General features: G+C 33.2%; 1 protein-coding gene across 2 annotated transcripts in view; it reads right to left on the bottom strand.

Moving 5' to 3' along the window:
- Nucleotides 1-2,735: 2,735 nt before the first annotated feature.
- Nucleotides 2,736-18,045, bottom strand: part of LOC127720597 (uncharacterized) — a 41,221-nt gene continuing 25,911 nt past the window's right edge. For both annotated transcript variants that reach the window (XM_052227265.1, XM_052227266.1), the window contains exons 4-6: nt 7,580-7,681; nt 6,861-7,163; nt 2,736-3,920 (exon numbers count right to left, since the gene is read on the bottom strand). In XM_052227265.1, coding sequence (XP_052083225.1) covers nt 3,121-3,920; nt 6,861-7,098 — 1,038 coding nt within the window. In that variant the 5' untranslated portion in view covers nt 7,099-7,163; nt 7,580-7,681 and the 3' untranslated portion in view covers nt 2,736-3,120. The remainder of the gene's footprint in view (nt 3,921-6,860; nt 7,164-7,579; nt 7,682-18,045) is intronic.

The following is an 18,045-nucleotide window of genomic DNA, read 5'->3' on the forward strand; positions in this document are numbered from 1 at the left end:
TATTGTTTTTAAGTTCTCTTTTAATCCTGTATATGTAATTGATATACAGGTACTGGAAAACTCATGTTTATCAAACAAATATTTACTCACCTAAGGCTGTGTAAATATATGAAAGATAATTACTTTGTATACTCTTCTTCAATATAATAATATAGTTGTTGATATTGAAAGCTTGTTTTAACTCATCAGTCATTGCTGTATGTTAAAACCTTTAGCATGCTTTGGCTTGCTGAAAATATTATGAATATTTCTGTTGGTTATTATTTGCATCGGCTCTGGGATCAATTGGATGCACATGCTTGCCTATATGAGAATAAAAGTGGGACATTTTTTCAAAATGGAGGTCAACCCGAGCTTCCCTGAGACATTTCAGTCACCAACACCATAAGATCAACTCCATTGTGGAAAACAATAGCGGTAGTCCTAGATGCTTGCTATAGTCTCCACAATAGTTACTAGTAGAACTACCAATGCTTGTTAACCCGGTTACTTCAGTGAAAGTGACTTGAAAGTTATTGCATACAAAAAGGGGGAAGATCAAAACATCAATATAAAGTTCTGGAAAGTTTATAGTTGTCTGCTGCACTGGTATGGTGATCAATAAATCATACTAGATAATCCTGTGATCATATTTGCACAAAATAAATTATATTCTTTTATTATCGGCGAAAAATACCAAAGGGACATTCAAACAAGTTGAAAATAAACTGAAAACGCCATGTAAAAAAAAAAAGAAAGAAAAAGACCAAAACTTGCATATAATAGTTTTTCTTCTCAGAATAACCTCAGGGCCCTCGGTGGCTTAGTGGTCTATGGTCTAAATAGTCAAACTATTGTATCACTAGCTTGTCAACACTAAGTTTGTGAGTTGGAATCCAGCAGGTGCGCTCAACTCCAATCTTAAATGGCTAGGATTGTCAGATTTCCTACCGAAGTTAGGTGGTTCTCTCTGGGCACTCCGGCTTCCTCCACCAATAAAAACTAACCCCCACGAAATAGCATAATAGTGCTGAAAGTGATGTTAAACACCAATCAATCAATTGTTATATGTATCCTTGCACGAGTAAAATATCTATGTTCCTTAGATACATATTTATGCAGCAAAGTCCAACAATATCTTTTAAGCCTTAATAAACTTTTTTGATAATATACCCTATGGGTTGAAGACAACCCTTATTGATTTTGAAGTAAAATGGTCAGAGGGAAAGGTCACAGCAATAATGGATAGATTTTTTCTGGATTATTTTGTTTTGAGGTCATGATTATTCAAAGGTTAAAGCCTATACATTTCATTTCCAAGTAGTTTATATTGATTTATTTATCATAACTAAATTAATCTTTGTTGGATAATGATCTATGGAATGAACAAGACCTCTTTCGAATTTGGGTCATTAGGTCAAAGATCAAGGTTACAGCATGCGGAGTAATTGATAGACTAAAATTAGAGCAAAATTTTGGTTTCCTAATAAATGATGTCTTTTGAACCATAAGTCCTAAGTTTAGGGAAACTTTTGTTTCCTGACCATATCCTGAGTCATAAATCAGGTATTGAACAATCTTTAATCGAGAATATGTCTTCGTATGAAAAGATCCCTTTTAATTTTGAGGTCACTAGGTCTAAGGTCCAGGTCACAGTAGCAATTAAACTGAAATTTTGTAAAATGTGGGGTTCTTAGATTAACGTTTATTGAACCATACACCAAATCATTAATACTCTTAGTTTGGTAATGTCCTTTGGGAAGACACCTATTTATTTTTGAGTTTAATAGACTGAAGATCCATGGTCAGAACAGCATTTGAGAAGCTGAAATTGGGGCGAAATTTTGGTTTCCCTTTTTGCTTTGAACCAAGTAATCTCAGAGGAAACTAATTGAGATAATCGACAAAAATATGAAATTTTTTTTGTCATGTCGTCTCGTAGATCTTACCTTGCTGGACATTTTTGCCACGTAAAGTGTCTATCTATCATAGTTTCTGCCAAAAGAAATTTGTCTTTTACCAAAATCACTACTTTTGTGTATTTTGGTTGTCAATTGTAAAGCTTCAAAAGAAAAGCTTGGCAAAAAAGCTCTATTTCACTTACTTCTGTGTCTTCTCAGAAACTTAAAACCATTGACTTCATATTCGGGTCCGGATATGGCCCTTAAAGAACTTACTCCTTGGTGAGCAGAGATTTAAAGAAAATGATGTTATAAATTATATCAGTACCGAAACACTATCTACTGAGCTGATGACGAAAATTAGAATTGGCATAAATCCCATAGCAAAAACACAAATTCCAACATTCAAACATCCTAACCTTCCTAAAATGGTCCCTATTTCTAGTTTAAATTTCAAATTAGCACAAAATTGGTACTGCCTGAAATTGTAATTAAGTTGGTCACCAACTATTAATTTTGTATTTGTGTGTGTGTGTGTGGGGGGGGGGGGGGGGGCTTTATTAGACTTTATTACAAAAAAACCTATTTTTTTAATATTAAAAAAGAACAAAATTGTTTTAGTGATAGTGCAATAAATGAATTTATATATTTATATTTATATTTTGCCATATTGCTGTCATATCAAATTTGGCTGTAAATTTTGGCAAGATATAATTTCATTTATTGCACATTAATCAAGATTAAGAATAACGCAAAAAATACATCAGAGTTGTCTCATTGGCAATCATACCACATTTGGTTATTTTTATATCAGGTAAAATTGTATGTATCTTTAATAGAAAGAAATTGTGTAAACAAATATTAAACTTTTATTTCTCTTAAATAGAAAAGATGGATAAATGATTACTTTGCCGATTTCCAAAATATGTTGATAGTCAGTGTTGAAACATGTTTATATATTTTTACCATATTTCAAGTTTGAATACCAATAAAAGTTAAATATTTACATAAAGACAAATAACAACGTCCCTTTTGAAGCAATACAAAAATACTCATATCTACATTCGAAATAGTTATTTATAAAGTAAAATAACTTTGCAATTTCAAAGTTAATTTAGTGCAAAATACAAAAAGCAGGAGACAAGAAAAAAAAGTGAAGGACAAAAGATACATTCTCACAAGGAATTCCTTGATTCTCATAACTGTAATTCAAGTTTATAAATTATACCTACAGAAAATGTCAATGTTTAACCTGATAAAGAAATACATTATTTGTATCATAATACACAAGCAGCTTAAGAGCCTTGTCGTAATAAAGATCACTTTTATGTTTTGAATGTTCCAAAGTCAATACGACGTCAAGCGATTTTCCATCTGATGACAATAACAAAATGCTGCCTTTTATGACTACAAATAATTGACCATCTTCATATGTTGCTATGGATTCAATATAGCACGGTTTGTCAGGTTGAAATTTCCATTTCAAAATTCCTTTTAAATCATAACAATATACTAAATTATTTTTTGAAATGCTGAAAAGTCTATTTGAATCAGTTGAAACAGATGTATTACCCCATCGATTTGACGAAACAAAGATATTTCGAATTACTTTCCCTGACAAATTCATTACAATAACCTTTTTTTCTTTTTCGTTTGAATCTGAGGTAAATTTATCACCATATTCAACAACATACATTAATCCATCTTCATAAGCGATTTCATAGTCTGTATTACTTATATTCAGTTCTGTTGTGTTTTTCACAAGTCCTGTGCTAAGATCTAAAACATCTACAGAACGAAGACGGTATGAAACAGCTATTGTATTACAATCTATGAGAAACAGCCGATTTACATAACGCACTTTTTCGAGTTTGATAGTTCTGTCGAACGTTCCATCTATTTTACAGATTCGCAATCCTTTGCCAATTTCGGTAACAACAATATTGTTACCAGCTAAAATGCAATTTCTTAAAAGACCTTCAGTGTTTAATGGAATACACTTTTTCAGTTCTATCTTTACACTGGTAGGTACATACAAATCTACAAGAAATTTTAAAAATTATATCATTAACTTTCGTAATAAAACATATGAAAATAATGGAATTAACTATTTTTGAAGTGTAAAAAATTCCTTGGATGTTTCAGATAGCTTACGTGCTTTTGATGGTACTTTTGATTCGGTTGACAGTTTTGACTTCTTTATATTACACTTCCACACAATATTATCAAACAAAAGTTTTCCTATTTATTTAAATTGTCTTTTGAAAAAATTGATTGCAAATGTATTTGCTGCAGCTCATATAAAACCCTTTTCTATAAAGAGAAAGATAAATATGTAAGATATACTTACTGGATGTGTGATGAGATGATTAAAGCTGTAAATTTTCTACTTGGCAAGATTTATGTACGTTTCGGCAATAAAGTTTATGAACAGGTTGCAGATATTCCTATGGGCACCAATTGTGCCCCTTTAATAGCAAACTTATTCCTGTACTGTTATGAATCAAGTTTATGGCCAAACTCAGTAAAACCCTGTCTAAATTCCATTTAATTGATAAATTCAACAACACTTACCGTTATCTTGATGATATTTTTGCGTTAAATAATCAAGAATTCTCTAAATATACCGCCAACATTTATCCAAAGGAACTTACTTTAAATAAATCAAATATTAACAGCAATAACTGTCTTTTCCAATAATTAGATATTTCAGTATTACACGAGAAACTCTACACAAAAGTTTACGACAAGAGGGACGATTTTTCTTACTCTATTGTTAATTTTCAATTTTTGGACGATGATGTTCCTTTGGCACCGTCTTACAGTGTTTATATATCCCAACTCGTTCGCTATGCCCGTGTCTATGATGACGGTTTCGATTTCAATGAACGTAATCTATGTATTACTGGTAAATTACTAAATCAGGGATTTCGTTACCACAAATTACATAAAACCTTTAGTAAAGTCTTCCATAGATACAAAGATTGGTTTGCAAGTTGGGCTGTACCTGTAGAAAACTTATGTCAAACAGAATAGCACATCCTAATTTTTTACGGTGATGTTGTTTACCGAGCCCCGGAAAATTAGAAACGATCCGGGTAAATTTACTTAAATACTTATTCTTAAAGTTTACCAATGTAACACTGCAATTAGATCTTTGAATTGTTTTTATTGGTATAAATATTGATTTTGTTATCAGTAAATTAAGACCATACTATATATTATGGTTATACACATATGCACATTCACGGTTCTACAATCTAGCTGTCGATACCTTTACTTTGGCATTGTACGAGGTCATATTTTTTTTCTAAATCCATTGGATATTGGATGTGTACTGATTGATATTTTAGTCTTAAGTACATGATTTATTTATTAGTTGTTATTGGGTTTGATCTAGCTGTAAGTAACTGCGAATACTCTCGGATCTGTACTTTTTTATTTTTTGTTCGCTCTGAGGTTTTGTTAGACGTTTTTCTGCTTTGTATCGATCTGATGAGGTAAGCCCTTTTCAACTGATTTTTATTGGTTGTGCTTATGTTGTACTGTTACACCACTGTTCAAGGTACGGGGAGGGTTGGTGCCTTTAAACATGTTCAACCCGGCCACATTCTTTAAGTGCCTGTAAAAAGTTAGGAGTTTGTCGTTGGTTCATGTCTGTTACATTTGATTTTCGTAAATTATTCTGTGACGAAATAGGCCGTTAGTTTTCTCAATTGAATTGTTTCGTATTTTCATGTCAGGGCCTTTAATAGACGACTATGCTGTATTGGTTTTTCTCATTGTTGAAGGCCGTACGGTTGACTATAATTGCTTACATCCACTTCATTTGAACTTTGGTGGATATTTGTCTCATTGACAATCATACCACTTCTCCGTATTTTTAAATAACATTTTAACATTTCTTCAATTGATAAACATTGGTATCTCTCCCTGTTCTATTTTTGATCAAACAAAAATTCTGTAAGATTAAATTGAATTGGACACAAAACCTGGCCCTTTACGTTCGCGCGATAAAACGCATTACGTTTGCATGAATTTTACCTGTTGATAAAGTTACTACGTTTGCACGAATTAATTATATTTTCTAATAAAAAACCAATTAAAACAGAGTAAGATATAAACACGACCGGGATTTAAGATTATCGTTTTTTCCAACGGAGACAGTTGAGAACAGTTTTGTAGATGATATAAAGTCAGATGATACAAAAAATGAAAGGCGCAAACTATCGCCATATACTTAGATGAAATAATATCAGCAGTGAGTATATAATGCCACCAGGAATGTGGACAGCTGTTCCAAAATGAAAGCACTGATCGAACCAACAATGGACCAGAGTCTTTTCACAGCAAGGACCGACTTATACATTGTTCCCGTCGAGATTACATACTGTGTTTTATACCAAAATATGGTTTCTATACTTAAAATATTCATGTCCAGAAAAAACATACTATATTTTATTCTGCATGTACTTGTAGCGCTTTATAATGTTTATATAAACGAATAAAGACTTCTCTGAAACTCTGGAGGCATTCATTTTTTTCAATATTTTTTCAAAAGTTTACCAGTGATCGTCTCATAGTTTTCTTTGTTGATTCTACACCAACTAAAATCCATGTTAGTACCTCCAGTACCATTTTCAAGGCCTAATACCGTTAATTTGCTATAATATTGCAGCAGTTTGAAACTGATAAAATTCTTCTTATGCACTGTATTTAGTTTGAAAAGTGCCCTGATTGATATGAAGTATAGACTCTCACCGGGCTTTAAGTGTTTTTTTAAGTCTATTTGGTAGATCGATTGTTTGATATATATTTTTGGTTTATTTGTCTAAGGAATACGATGTCAGTAGAAATAAGAAGATGTGGTATGAGTGCCAATGAGGCTTATATCCCACATTTACTTTATTCATATTTGAACAACAATATACTGCAAACCAAATTGTGAGAAAAGTAAGATGTAGTTGGTAAACCGTGTACCTTTGGATTTTGGAATTCTCAAATTGATGTTCACGTTTTCCCTTTCAGCGGTTTTAACCTTGGCTTTGGTCAATATATTGGTCATTAATTGGTTGATTTCTGTGCTTAACTTCTCTGACTCCAGTAAAACTTTTTTCGCTATTTCTGCAAATATGTATAGATCATCACTAGAAACAGCCTTGATTTTTAACCCAGTATCACTATTGCCACTCAAACGTATTTGTTCGGCTGCTTTCATTATTTTTCTGGTGTTCCACGATGTTGGTACCTCTAACTGGAAAAGAATAGGAACAGCCTTTTGATCTGAAATAAAAAATGGTTACACGTTTTTGCTACTTTCTAAGAACAATGCATTGATTGCAAGGAGAAAGCAAAGAGTAGGTTAAAGATTGATTCTGAAACTTTTGTTGTTTTCTATTATTCAAATGCTTAATTATGAGTATTTATGGTATACAACAACAGTCACTTATTAACTACAGAGTCTATTGCGACATAAAATTCAATTCTACATTATCCTTACAAATACAAGCTGCATCAAGGGCATGTAGATCTCAAACAATATCTATAATTCACTTACTTTGTCATTAAAACATATTATGAAGCTTTATGTTAGTGAAACATAACGGGGCTAATGATTATCGATTGTTATTCTTGTTATAGTGCCCTCAATTAAATGCAAAGGAAATTCAAACTCTTATGTAGTTTTTATATTTTCATACCTTCTTCTGTAGTTGGCGTGTCCTGTGGTTCAAATAGCTGGGTTACACCGTCACTTCCAAATGCATTTATGAGGATTTTATCAACAGCTGTATTAAGGGTTTCTGTAATTATTCGAAACAATGTTACAGAAGAACTTATTGCAAATGAAATCGCATATGAACATTAACTTATGGAAGTTCAAACAAATGAATAATTCCAGATTCACAGACAATACCAAAATCGCCAAATGTCTGCTTTGATCATGCTAGTGAAATGCTAAAACGTTAGATACTGGAGAGTAAAATGTACAATACATATATTTTTTACGTCGTCGTAATATTTTTTTTTCATTAGTGTGTATGACCTATATAATCAATCAGGTCATGCCGGGTTTAATATGCCTTGCTATATACACAGTGAACAGTCTGATCTTTCAATCTTTATACAACTTGTTCACACTTAGTCAAGGTAAAATGTATACGTATTCTATTCACAAAAAAATTGTCCGGAAACTATTGACCGTGGGTTTTAAATGTCACTCTGCAATTAAAAATCAACGAGATTCTAAGGTAAAGGAACCAGGGCATTGGAAAGACCTTCCTAACATTTCATGTTAAGACCAAAGATGGTTATCTGATCTTATTTGAAATCAACACTTTCATGTATGTAAGCTTTTTTTTTTTGCGTGAACCCCTGAGGGTTCACGCATATAAATTAGTTAGAAATATAGTCTATGGAGGAATATTCGGAAGCTAAATTATTGTTCATTCGGAACACCTATTCATCTTATCTGTATTAGCTTCCTGCAATTAAGAGCACCTCCATACGGGGTATCTAAGATATTTAAAACATGACAATAAAGAATTTTCACAGATCGCTAATTCACTTATCTGATATATGATAATAAACAATTTATAGATCCTTTTCAAACATGTATATTTATTGTAAAGCTACATTTTATGCATTGCAATGGTTTACTGACTTGAGCAAAGTTGACAGTTGTACCCTTTGATAAACAAGTGAAAGATAAATGGTAAAGATTTAAGTATAACGACCTATGCACATGGTATCAAACATCTGTGTCTAGATATTCACAGAGAGATATTTTAAAATAGTGCTGTGGCTTCTACATAATGAGTTATAGTGGGCTTTGGGATTTGATTTGTAACAATAAAATCATTATGCATACTTGTCATTTTGACAAATCAGATAAAAAAATCTGTTTCAAATGAAAATAAAACAAGTAAAATATTAAAAGACTATTCGTTAATATACATTTTTTACAACCTTTACTGTTTCCTTTTTACAGTATTCGCTATCAATTAAGTTATCTTGTAAGCTAATTAAATGTTTATTTAATTTATTGATGTCACTTTTATTTCTTATATTATTCACACACTGTAGGTTAATACTCTTAAATGTATGTGTGTTTTGGATGTGCACTAGTGATTGGTAAATATTGATACGTTTCTGTGTTTTTAATATACGTGATTTAACATCAAGATTTCCATTATTATGGAATCGATCACCTTTGTACACTTCGGTATCTAAATAGAGGGTGGTAAAAAAAGGAGGGGAGGTCTGAACACGGAAACACTTGAAATAACAAATCGCAAAAACGTTGCACGGAAAAAAACACTCTGGAAAAACGAAGCCAAGGAATAAAATCGTAAATATTTAGGAAAAAAGTACCAAAAGTTATTACTCAGTCATTCTTGGAGATCATGAAGTCATTATAAATTGACATGGCGACCCTGCATGTGGTCACTTTTTAGCGTCCTCTAGTTGCATACGATTTATCATAGTAATACAATAGGCTATTAATAAATAACTTGGGACCAGTTAATTAGTTTATAATTTAAAACAATATCGGGGCTGACTTTGAATTAGTCCCGGTTTACCTTTTAATCAAATGCGGGACAAGCACGAGAAAATAAGAGTACCGACATTAAACACGGAAAATAATTAAGGGAAAACACGAAGCACGCACGTCGAACCAAACACGAGAAACCGAGAAATAAAACGTCGAAACACGAAATCACGTGAAATAAAAAGGCCGAAAACGTTGCACGAAAATAACCCTTTACCACCCTCTAAATAGGTCATACTAGATGTCGACACCTCATATTAGAACTAAAGTAGATGGTCAGTTTCGTTTGCTAGGTTAAAGAAATCTTCAACTTGCTCTAATTTGCCTGTGAAGACCATAAAACCGTCATCCCCATTGACAGTGTAATTTGATGTTTTCTCTCCATTGGAACTTATCCAAGATTTTAATGAATAGGACAGACAGATGCAGATCTGTGCATGTTGGTGAAAATATACCACCCATGGGCGCTCCTATAATGTGTTTGTATCGGGAGGTTTGGCTAGCCACAAAACCAGGTTCAACCCACCATTTTTTTCTTAAAATGTCCTGTTGCTTTATATTTAACACTTCTCTCAACATGCCAAAATTGTAATGATTTAAAATAAAAGGAAAATATTATCTTCAACACACATGACCATGCAAACACTGATATATAATTTCTTATTCAGTTGAATAAATAATTAGAATAAAAAAGTTCTAAGGTTCACATCTTGTCTTTTTTTTTTTAAAAAGCAACTTGTTTATAGATATCATTGTTACCAGCAGAAAAAAGCCCTTATTTTTTGTTGTTATCGAATGTGGTTGAAGCTAATTTTGAAGTCATACGTTTTTGAAGCTATATTAGAATACTATGGTCAACCAATACGGTATGTTTGTTATATATGAGTCAAAGAATATGTGTATTGAATAGAAGTTTCTTAGTAAACTACAATAAGAGTATTTTGACCATTTATTTATGACATTTGAGATACCGTAAATTGTGAAAAGAGAACAAAATAGAAATGTTTAATATGGATACATATATAGTCTGGTATTAGACAAATATTTTGTTGTCTGTGTTAAATAATTGATCAATAATCACATAGAAACTATAAGAAAGTATCATTAAAAGAACGATTCGAGATCATTTTTGTTCATATGTTTTTGCTGTCAGTGTGTGTATTATGTTATTATAAAGTGTTGATTTTTTGTTGATTTTTGTATTACACTCAATTCTTTCATGTCTATTAACAAGGATAAAAAAACATATGAACTGATATTTGTATCTGATGGTATATCGTGTGCCCAAAACCCTTCATTACATTGACGGATTGACTTTAAGATATGGGTAAATAAGCTAGTGAACTTGGTGAAGAAAAGATAGAAATGGAGGAAGCTATAGACACAGCGTCTGCAGAAATAGAAAACACAGCAAGAAAAAGAACTTTTACAGAAAAGGGTAAATCATACGAAAAGAAAACAATTGATGATATGTTTGAGGCTATAAAGAGACTGTGAAAACATTTTGTCATTTATATCAAGAAGTCATAAGGGGTAAATTTTCACTATGGATGGATAAATATGAACATTATTTGGAGCAACATCAGAACTTTATGGCAAGAATACTGGAACAGGAGAAGGAAGAGTTCATTTATATTTATTAAGACAGAGGAGCATTTTTATGTGATTTCAAGGACGATTGAAAAACACTTTTCTGATACTCAGAGCCAGACGAGTACTCGACATAGAAGTGGCAATTATACTAGCCGTCAAGGTTCTGTATCAACTCATAGTGACAGAATAGCGTACATAGCAGTCGTTCCTCCTTATTAGGTGACATTTCTTCAAAGAAGCTGGCTGAAGAGCAACAAAAAGTTGAATTAGAATTAAATAGGGAAGCTTTAAAAAAGAAGAGACAATTAGAATTGGCAAAAATTAATATTAAGATGGATGAAGAAGAATTAGATTTATCAACAGGCATTGCTGTTAAATCTGTCCTTCTGTATGGAAGTGAATGCTGGAGAGTAACGAAAACAGATATGAGATCGCTCTCAAGTTTCCACCACAATTGTCTGAGGCGAATCTGCAAAATCTTCTGGCCAAACCGTATATCAAATGAACATCTCCTTGAAATGACTAAGTCCTCATGTATTCCGAAAGAAATTCGACAGAGGCGCTTCAGATGGCTGGGGCATGTTCTCAGGATGCCTGTATCCAATATCACCAGGATAGCTCTTAGATGGACGCCCCAGGGGAAGAGACCAAAAGGAAGACCCAAAACCACCTGGCGTCGAACGATTGAAGCAGAACTGAAGGAACTTGACATGACCTGGGGAGAAGCCGAAACAAAGGCTAAAGACAGAGTTGGATGGCGAAATCTTGTGGCGACCTTATGCTCCGCCAGGAGCGAAGAGGATAGGTAGGTAGGTATTGCTGTAGCAAATGTTAAGACAAGATTGTTAAAAAACTCTCTTAAATAAGTATGAACAGTTAGAATATGTGAAATCAGAGACACATAACATGCATAGTAAGACAAAGATAAGATAAAGTTGTCGAAGTAAAGTTAAATCCGCATGCACCGCATTTCGAGCCAAAAGTGGAGAGTGGAAAAGTCAACAAATAAACGGACTACAAATATCGGTACAACACCTGTTAGTTCTTCTAATTGCCATAGTCTAGTTACAGTGAAGAAAGAACAAACCACAACTACAACAAATAGATAAGGTTCTAAACCAACAGATCAGAACAATAATTCAGAAGCCATTACTGTAAAAAATCCGAGAAAACCTATGCCAGAAATAAAAAAGTTCTCAGGCGACCCATTGGAGTATAGAAAATTTGCGCGACAATTAACAGTTAAATTAGTACAAAACAGTGATACTGAAGACGAGAAGATGAACTGTTTCGGAACAGTTTACTTTTGGAGAAGTACATAGAGTAGTGTCAGGTTTAAGTCATTTAAGTGGTGAATATGCTTATCGAGCAGCGACGGAGCAACTTGAAGAAAGGTATGGCAACAGTGAAGTTATAGCTAATGCCTTCATTGAGAAAGCACTTGATTGGCCAATACTGAAAGCAGGTGATTCGAAAGGTTTGGATGAGTTTTCGCTTTTCTAATAGAGTGTGAAAATGCAGCACATAGTATTAGCGCTTTGCGTATCCTAGAGTACTCAGAAAATATAAAACCACTCATGTGTAAATTTCCGTTTCATCTTAATGATAGGTGGAGAAGTGTTGTTCTAAGAATAAAAACAAACAAAGAGACAGTTCAATTTGGCAATTTCGTTAAGTTTATAAAGGACGAAACTAATTAGAAAGTAAATGACTTAACATATGGTAGTCAAAACTGAACCTGTGAAAAATGAAAACTCGAAACGAAACTTTCGAACGGGAAACAATGCATTTGCAACCGATTTAAATCGAGAAGTAAGAGGACCACATTACACTAGTGAATGTTCATACTGCAAAATCTAAGTAACATAAGTTGGAACATTGTACATGTACCTCATTTAAGGTAGATCATAAGTATATACTTTTTGAGATAGAATTTTCTTATACTTTGCCAAAAGGAAGATTTTACTATGCTTTTTTCAAAAATATAATAAAAAGTATGGGTCACCGTGCTATTTTCCAAGCTATGAGTCATTGAAAATTGCCTAAATTTGGTTAGATTGTTCATGAAAAAAACACATTTGTATGCATAAAAAAAATTCTATGAGATAGAATTTTGAAATAAATTGTAAGAAGATAGGTTTTATAATATGTTTTAAGAAAATAAAAAGAAAAAATGGTGTCACCGAACTTGTTTTCTAGCTACAAGTAAAAATTAAAAATTTCCCTATCAGTCCAGTATATATTTTTTACTAAAAGAGTTACTTCCCCTTAAATGGCTTATTTGAAAAAAATGATTCTAAAAACACAAAATATGATATTTGTTTAAATATTTTGGATAATACAATAAATCACAAAGTTTTCTTTATATAATTAAACAATCTAACCATTATATTGCAAATCTGTCTCCAAATTTGCAGATTTGGGCAAATAACTAGACCAATTTTGTACTGATATTGTACAATCCAAGATGGCGGTATACCATGAATCTACCTTAAGTTACCTACTCAAGACAAATACAATCATATGAAAAGTCAAGCACTGTGTTTCGGATGTTTGAAAAAAAGACACACGACAAGAGATTGTAAGTACAGATTAACATGTTCTGTATATCATAGAAGACACCCATCAATTTTGCATGACGAATCAGTATGTGACAATAAGGAGAACACGGCGAATCAGTCTTTAGATCGGGAAAGTCCTAGTGCGTGTCATATCTCAGATATTGTTAATCAATTAGGGGCCGGTGACTCATATACTTCCTGTGCAATGGCTATTGTTCCTGTTAAAGTGAAACTGACAAACAGATCGCATGCTGTTAAAACATATGCGTTTTTCGACACCGGAAGTAGTATATCTCTTTGCACTGAAGAGATTAGATTATTCACCAGTTAGGTGGTAATTGAAAAAAGATGGAAATTTCAATGAATACTATGGGCACTCCTCATAAGATGTATACATATGCATTGAATATAAACTATAAAAATAAGAAGATGTGGTATAATTGCCAATGAGACACATCTCAACTAGAGACCAAATGACATAGAAGTAAACAACTATAGGTCATCGTACGGCCTTCAACAATGAGCAAACCCCATACCGCATAGTCAGCTATAAAAGGCCTCGAATTGAACTCTGTTATAAACTTACCTAATGTGTATACTAAGGATAAAATGCCAGTTTCCAAAACGCATATTCCTACAAATGCAGAACTTGTAAAGTGGCCTCACCTGAACAACATAGCACTCCCTGATATTAGTGGTACTATCGGCTTGATGATTTGTAATAATGTACATGATACATACACGCCATATGACATTGCTACTGGACCAGCAGGTTCTCCTCATGCAACAAGGAGTAGATTAGGTTGGATAATATGGAACTTAATTAGAATTGAAACAAATACAAAAACGAATGATGTGGTGAATCGTGCACAGCTTACAGCAATCTACGAAGTACAGGGTCATAATAACCTTGACTATCTTGTGAGAAAATCTATAAAATAATTTGGATTTCCGGAACTACTTATTGACGACAAAAAAGAGAACTCCATTGAAGACAACTACTTTTTGAAAAAAGTAAATTAGTCTATTATATTCGAGGATGGACACTATTTTTGCTTTACAATTTCGAAACAAAGAGGTTAAATTTCCGAACAATGTGTCTCAGGGATTTAATCATCTTAAAGGACTTAGAATCAAGATTATAAAGAACCAGAAGTTCAAGGACGACTACGTGTCCTTCATGAACAATCTTTATTCGAAAGGTTATGCTGAAAAGGTTCCAGTAACTGAGTTAAACCGAGATGATTGCAAGGACCAGACCTAGCTAATAACTTTTACGATTCCGTTGTTCTGAAAATGTTGCTTTACAAGGTGTTATAGAAAGTATGTTCTACCAAGTGAATGTTCTACTGCAAGATAGAAACTTGTTGCGATTTTTGTGGAGGCCAAACGCAAACATTAACAGTGAGCCAGAAGTCAGGATGACAGTTCATATTTTTGGAGCTACATCTTCTCCAAGTGTTTGTAATTTTGCGTTGAGACAAACTGCACAGGAATATGGAAACCAATTCGATCCACAAGCTGCAGAAACGATATTGAACTATATTTATGTAGACGATTGTTTAGTATCAACTGAATCAGACGACAAAACAATATCGTTAGTCGATGGTGTTAGATCGCTTTGTAACAAAGGTGGTTTTAATTTGACAAAGTGGGTAAGCAAACGTTCAACTGTAAAAGAATCAATACCAGATCAAAATCGTGCAAAAGACAAAAATTAGCTTATTTTTGAGAACGAATCATCTGTTGAACGAGCGCTAGGAGTATCTTGGTACATCGAAAGAGACTATTAGGATTTCAAATAAATACCAACGATCATCCTCATACTAAGCGAGGAATATTATCAGTCGTTAGTTTTGTGTATGATCCGCTAGGAATCGCATCACCTTTTTGTACTTATAGAAAGGTCAAAACTGCAAAACTTATGCAAACAACAAGTAGATTGGGACGATGAAATTAACGAGAATGATGAGAACAAATTGAAACAATTGGTTAAATCAGCTGAACGAGTTAGACAATGTGAGATTGACAGGTGCTATAAGTCGCCAAATTTCGAAAAAGTAATATCATCACAGATTCATTGTTTCTCAGGTGCCAGTGACATCGGTTACGGCATGGTTTTCTATCTTCGTTTAATTGATGATACAGCGAGAATACATTGCTCATTTGTACTCGGAAAATCACGAGTTGCACCTCTGAAGACAATCAAAGTGCCTAGAATGGAATTAACTGCTGCGGCAAGAGCAGTGCGATTGAGCAAAGTTATTTTGCGAGAATTAAATTACAGAATCGATAAAGTATTCTTTAGGACCGATAGCATAACAATATCGCGCTATCATACGTTTGTTGCAAATCGTCATGCTTTAATACATGAGGCTACCGATAATGTACAGTGGAATTATGTGAATACGAAGCAAAACCCAGCCAACTTTGCTTATCGTGAAATGACAATTTCGAAATTCCAACAAAATCATCAATGGATCAGGGGCCCAGATTATTTGTGGTTGCCAGAGGATGAATGGCCTCAAGTATCTATGGACTTGAAAATTCCAGATAATGACTCGGAAGTCAAACGAGTGGTTAATGTATCAATTGCAGACAATACATATTACAGTTTTGAAACCTTGATTTCTGATTGTTGTGACTTTGACAAGCTGAAAAGAATCGTAGCTTGGTTGTTGAAGGCCGTAAGCAATTTTAAGCAAATAATCCGAAGAAATAACGACTTAGTCAGTGAGAATGAAGTAGATGTCATTTCTTCGAAGGACAATTTGAATAAGTTACCTTCACAAGCACGACGTAAGCGACTAAATGAATCGAAGCACTTAGTTAAAACTTTGTATTGTAAAAGTACAGGATATACACGACGAAGAAAAGACTATCATTCGTTTTTTTAAAAACCAACATTTCGATGATGAAGTACAGAGATTAAAAGATAAGTTGGATGTTAAGCAAACGTCAACATTGTTCAAGCTTGGTCCATTTATTGATGAAGAAGGGATCCTATGAGTTGGTGGGAGATTAGCGAGATCAAATCTAACTGACACGATGAAACATCCATTAGTACAGCCAAAACAATCCCGAATATCGTATCTTATTATACAAGGAATTCATAAATCTATCGGACATTTAGGAAAAAATGCTATTTTGACTGAACTTAGACAAAAGCACTTGATCATAAAATCATAAAATTTAATCCTCTAGCTGCATCTAATTTTGGTGTAGAATGGGAGAGACTCATTCGGTCTATGAGAAAGGTTTTGTATTCCACTTTGCAAGAAAAAAAGTTGCGTTTGGATGACGAAACTTGCAAACATATTTTTGTGAAGTTGAAGATATATTAAATGGTCGTCATATCACAGAAATATCCAATAGTGTGAATGACTTGAACGTTTTAACGCCAAATGATCTTCTGCTTCTTCGTTCAGGCGAATGTGCTCCTCCCGGGACATTCGTTAAATCTGACAATTATGTTCTAAGAAGGTGGTGCCAAGTGCAATATTTATCAGACTTATTCTGGAGTCGATGGACTAAAGAATACCTACCTTTATTACATCAGAGAGCTAAATGGAACAAGAAGGAAAGAAATCTCAAAGTCGATGATCTTGTTTTTATTGTTGAAAACACCCCAAAAATTCATGGACAATGAGACGAGTTTTGGAAGTCATTACGGACAAATTTGGAACAGTACGAATAGCGAAGGTGAAAACTGCTTTTACTGTATTGAACAGATCAATTGCAAAACTGTGTTTAATTCTAGAAGCTGATATTGACAATCATTAATAATTATTCATACCATTGATAAGACAGACTTGAAATTGTGTAGATATATGTTTGACATTTAAGTAACTATATACTTTAACAAACAGTATGTCTAATGTCTGAAATATTTTTGGAAAATTTTGACATTTTTTGAAACCACTTAGGTCTACAGTGGTTAGTTTATAAAATAATTGTGTTCTTACATGACCACAATTAAGGACCCGGTATATTGCGACCAAAGATGGTTATCTTATCTTATTAGAAATCAACACTTTCATGTATGTAAGCATTTTTTATATATTATTGTCCCCAGTAGAAAACAGCCTTTAGCCGACCGTGCAAGGGCTGTATAGCCAGTCAAGGTCGTTAAAAACTTCCATTTGTTGAAACAGCCCTTATTTTTGTTGTTATCGAATGTAGTTGAAACTGATTTTGAAGTCATACATTTTTGAAGCTGTATTAGAATACCCTGGTCAACCAATACGGCATGTTTGTTATGAATGAGTCAAAGAATATGTGTATTTAATAGAAGTTTCTTAGTAAACTTAATAAGAGTATTTTGACCATTTATTTATGACATTTGAGATACCGTAAATTGTGAAAAGAGAAAACATAGAAATGTTTAATATGGATACATACAGTTTATAGACCTGGTATAAGACAAATATTTTGTTGTCTGCATTAAATAATTGATCAATAA

This window comes from Mytilus californianus, unplaced genomic scaffold (genome assembly GCF_021869535.1).
Source record: "Mytilus californianus isolate M0D057914Y unplaced genomic scaffold, xbMytCali1.0.p SCAF_11, whole genome shotgun sequence".
Lineage (NCBI taxonomy): Eukaryota > Metazoa > Mollusca > Bivalvia > Mytilida > Mytilidae > Mytilus > Mytilus californianus.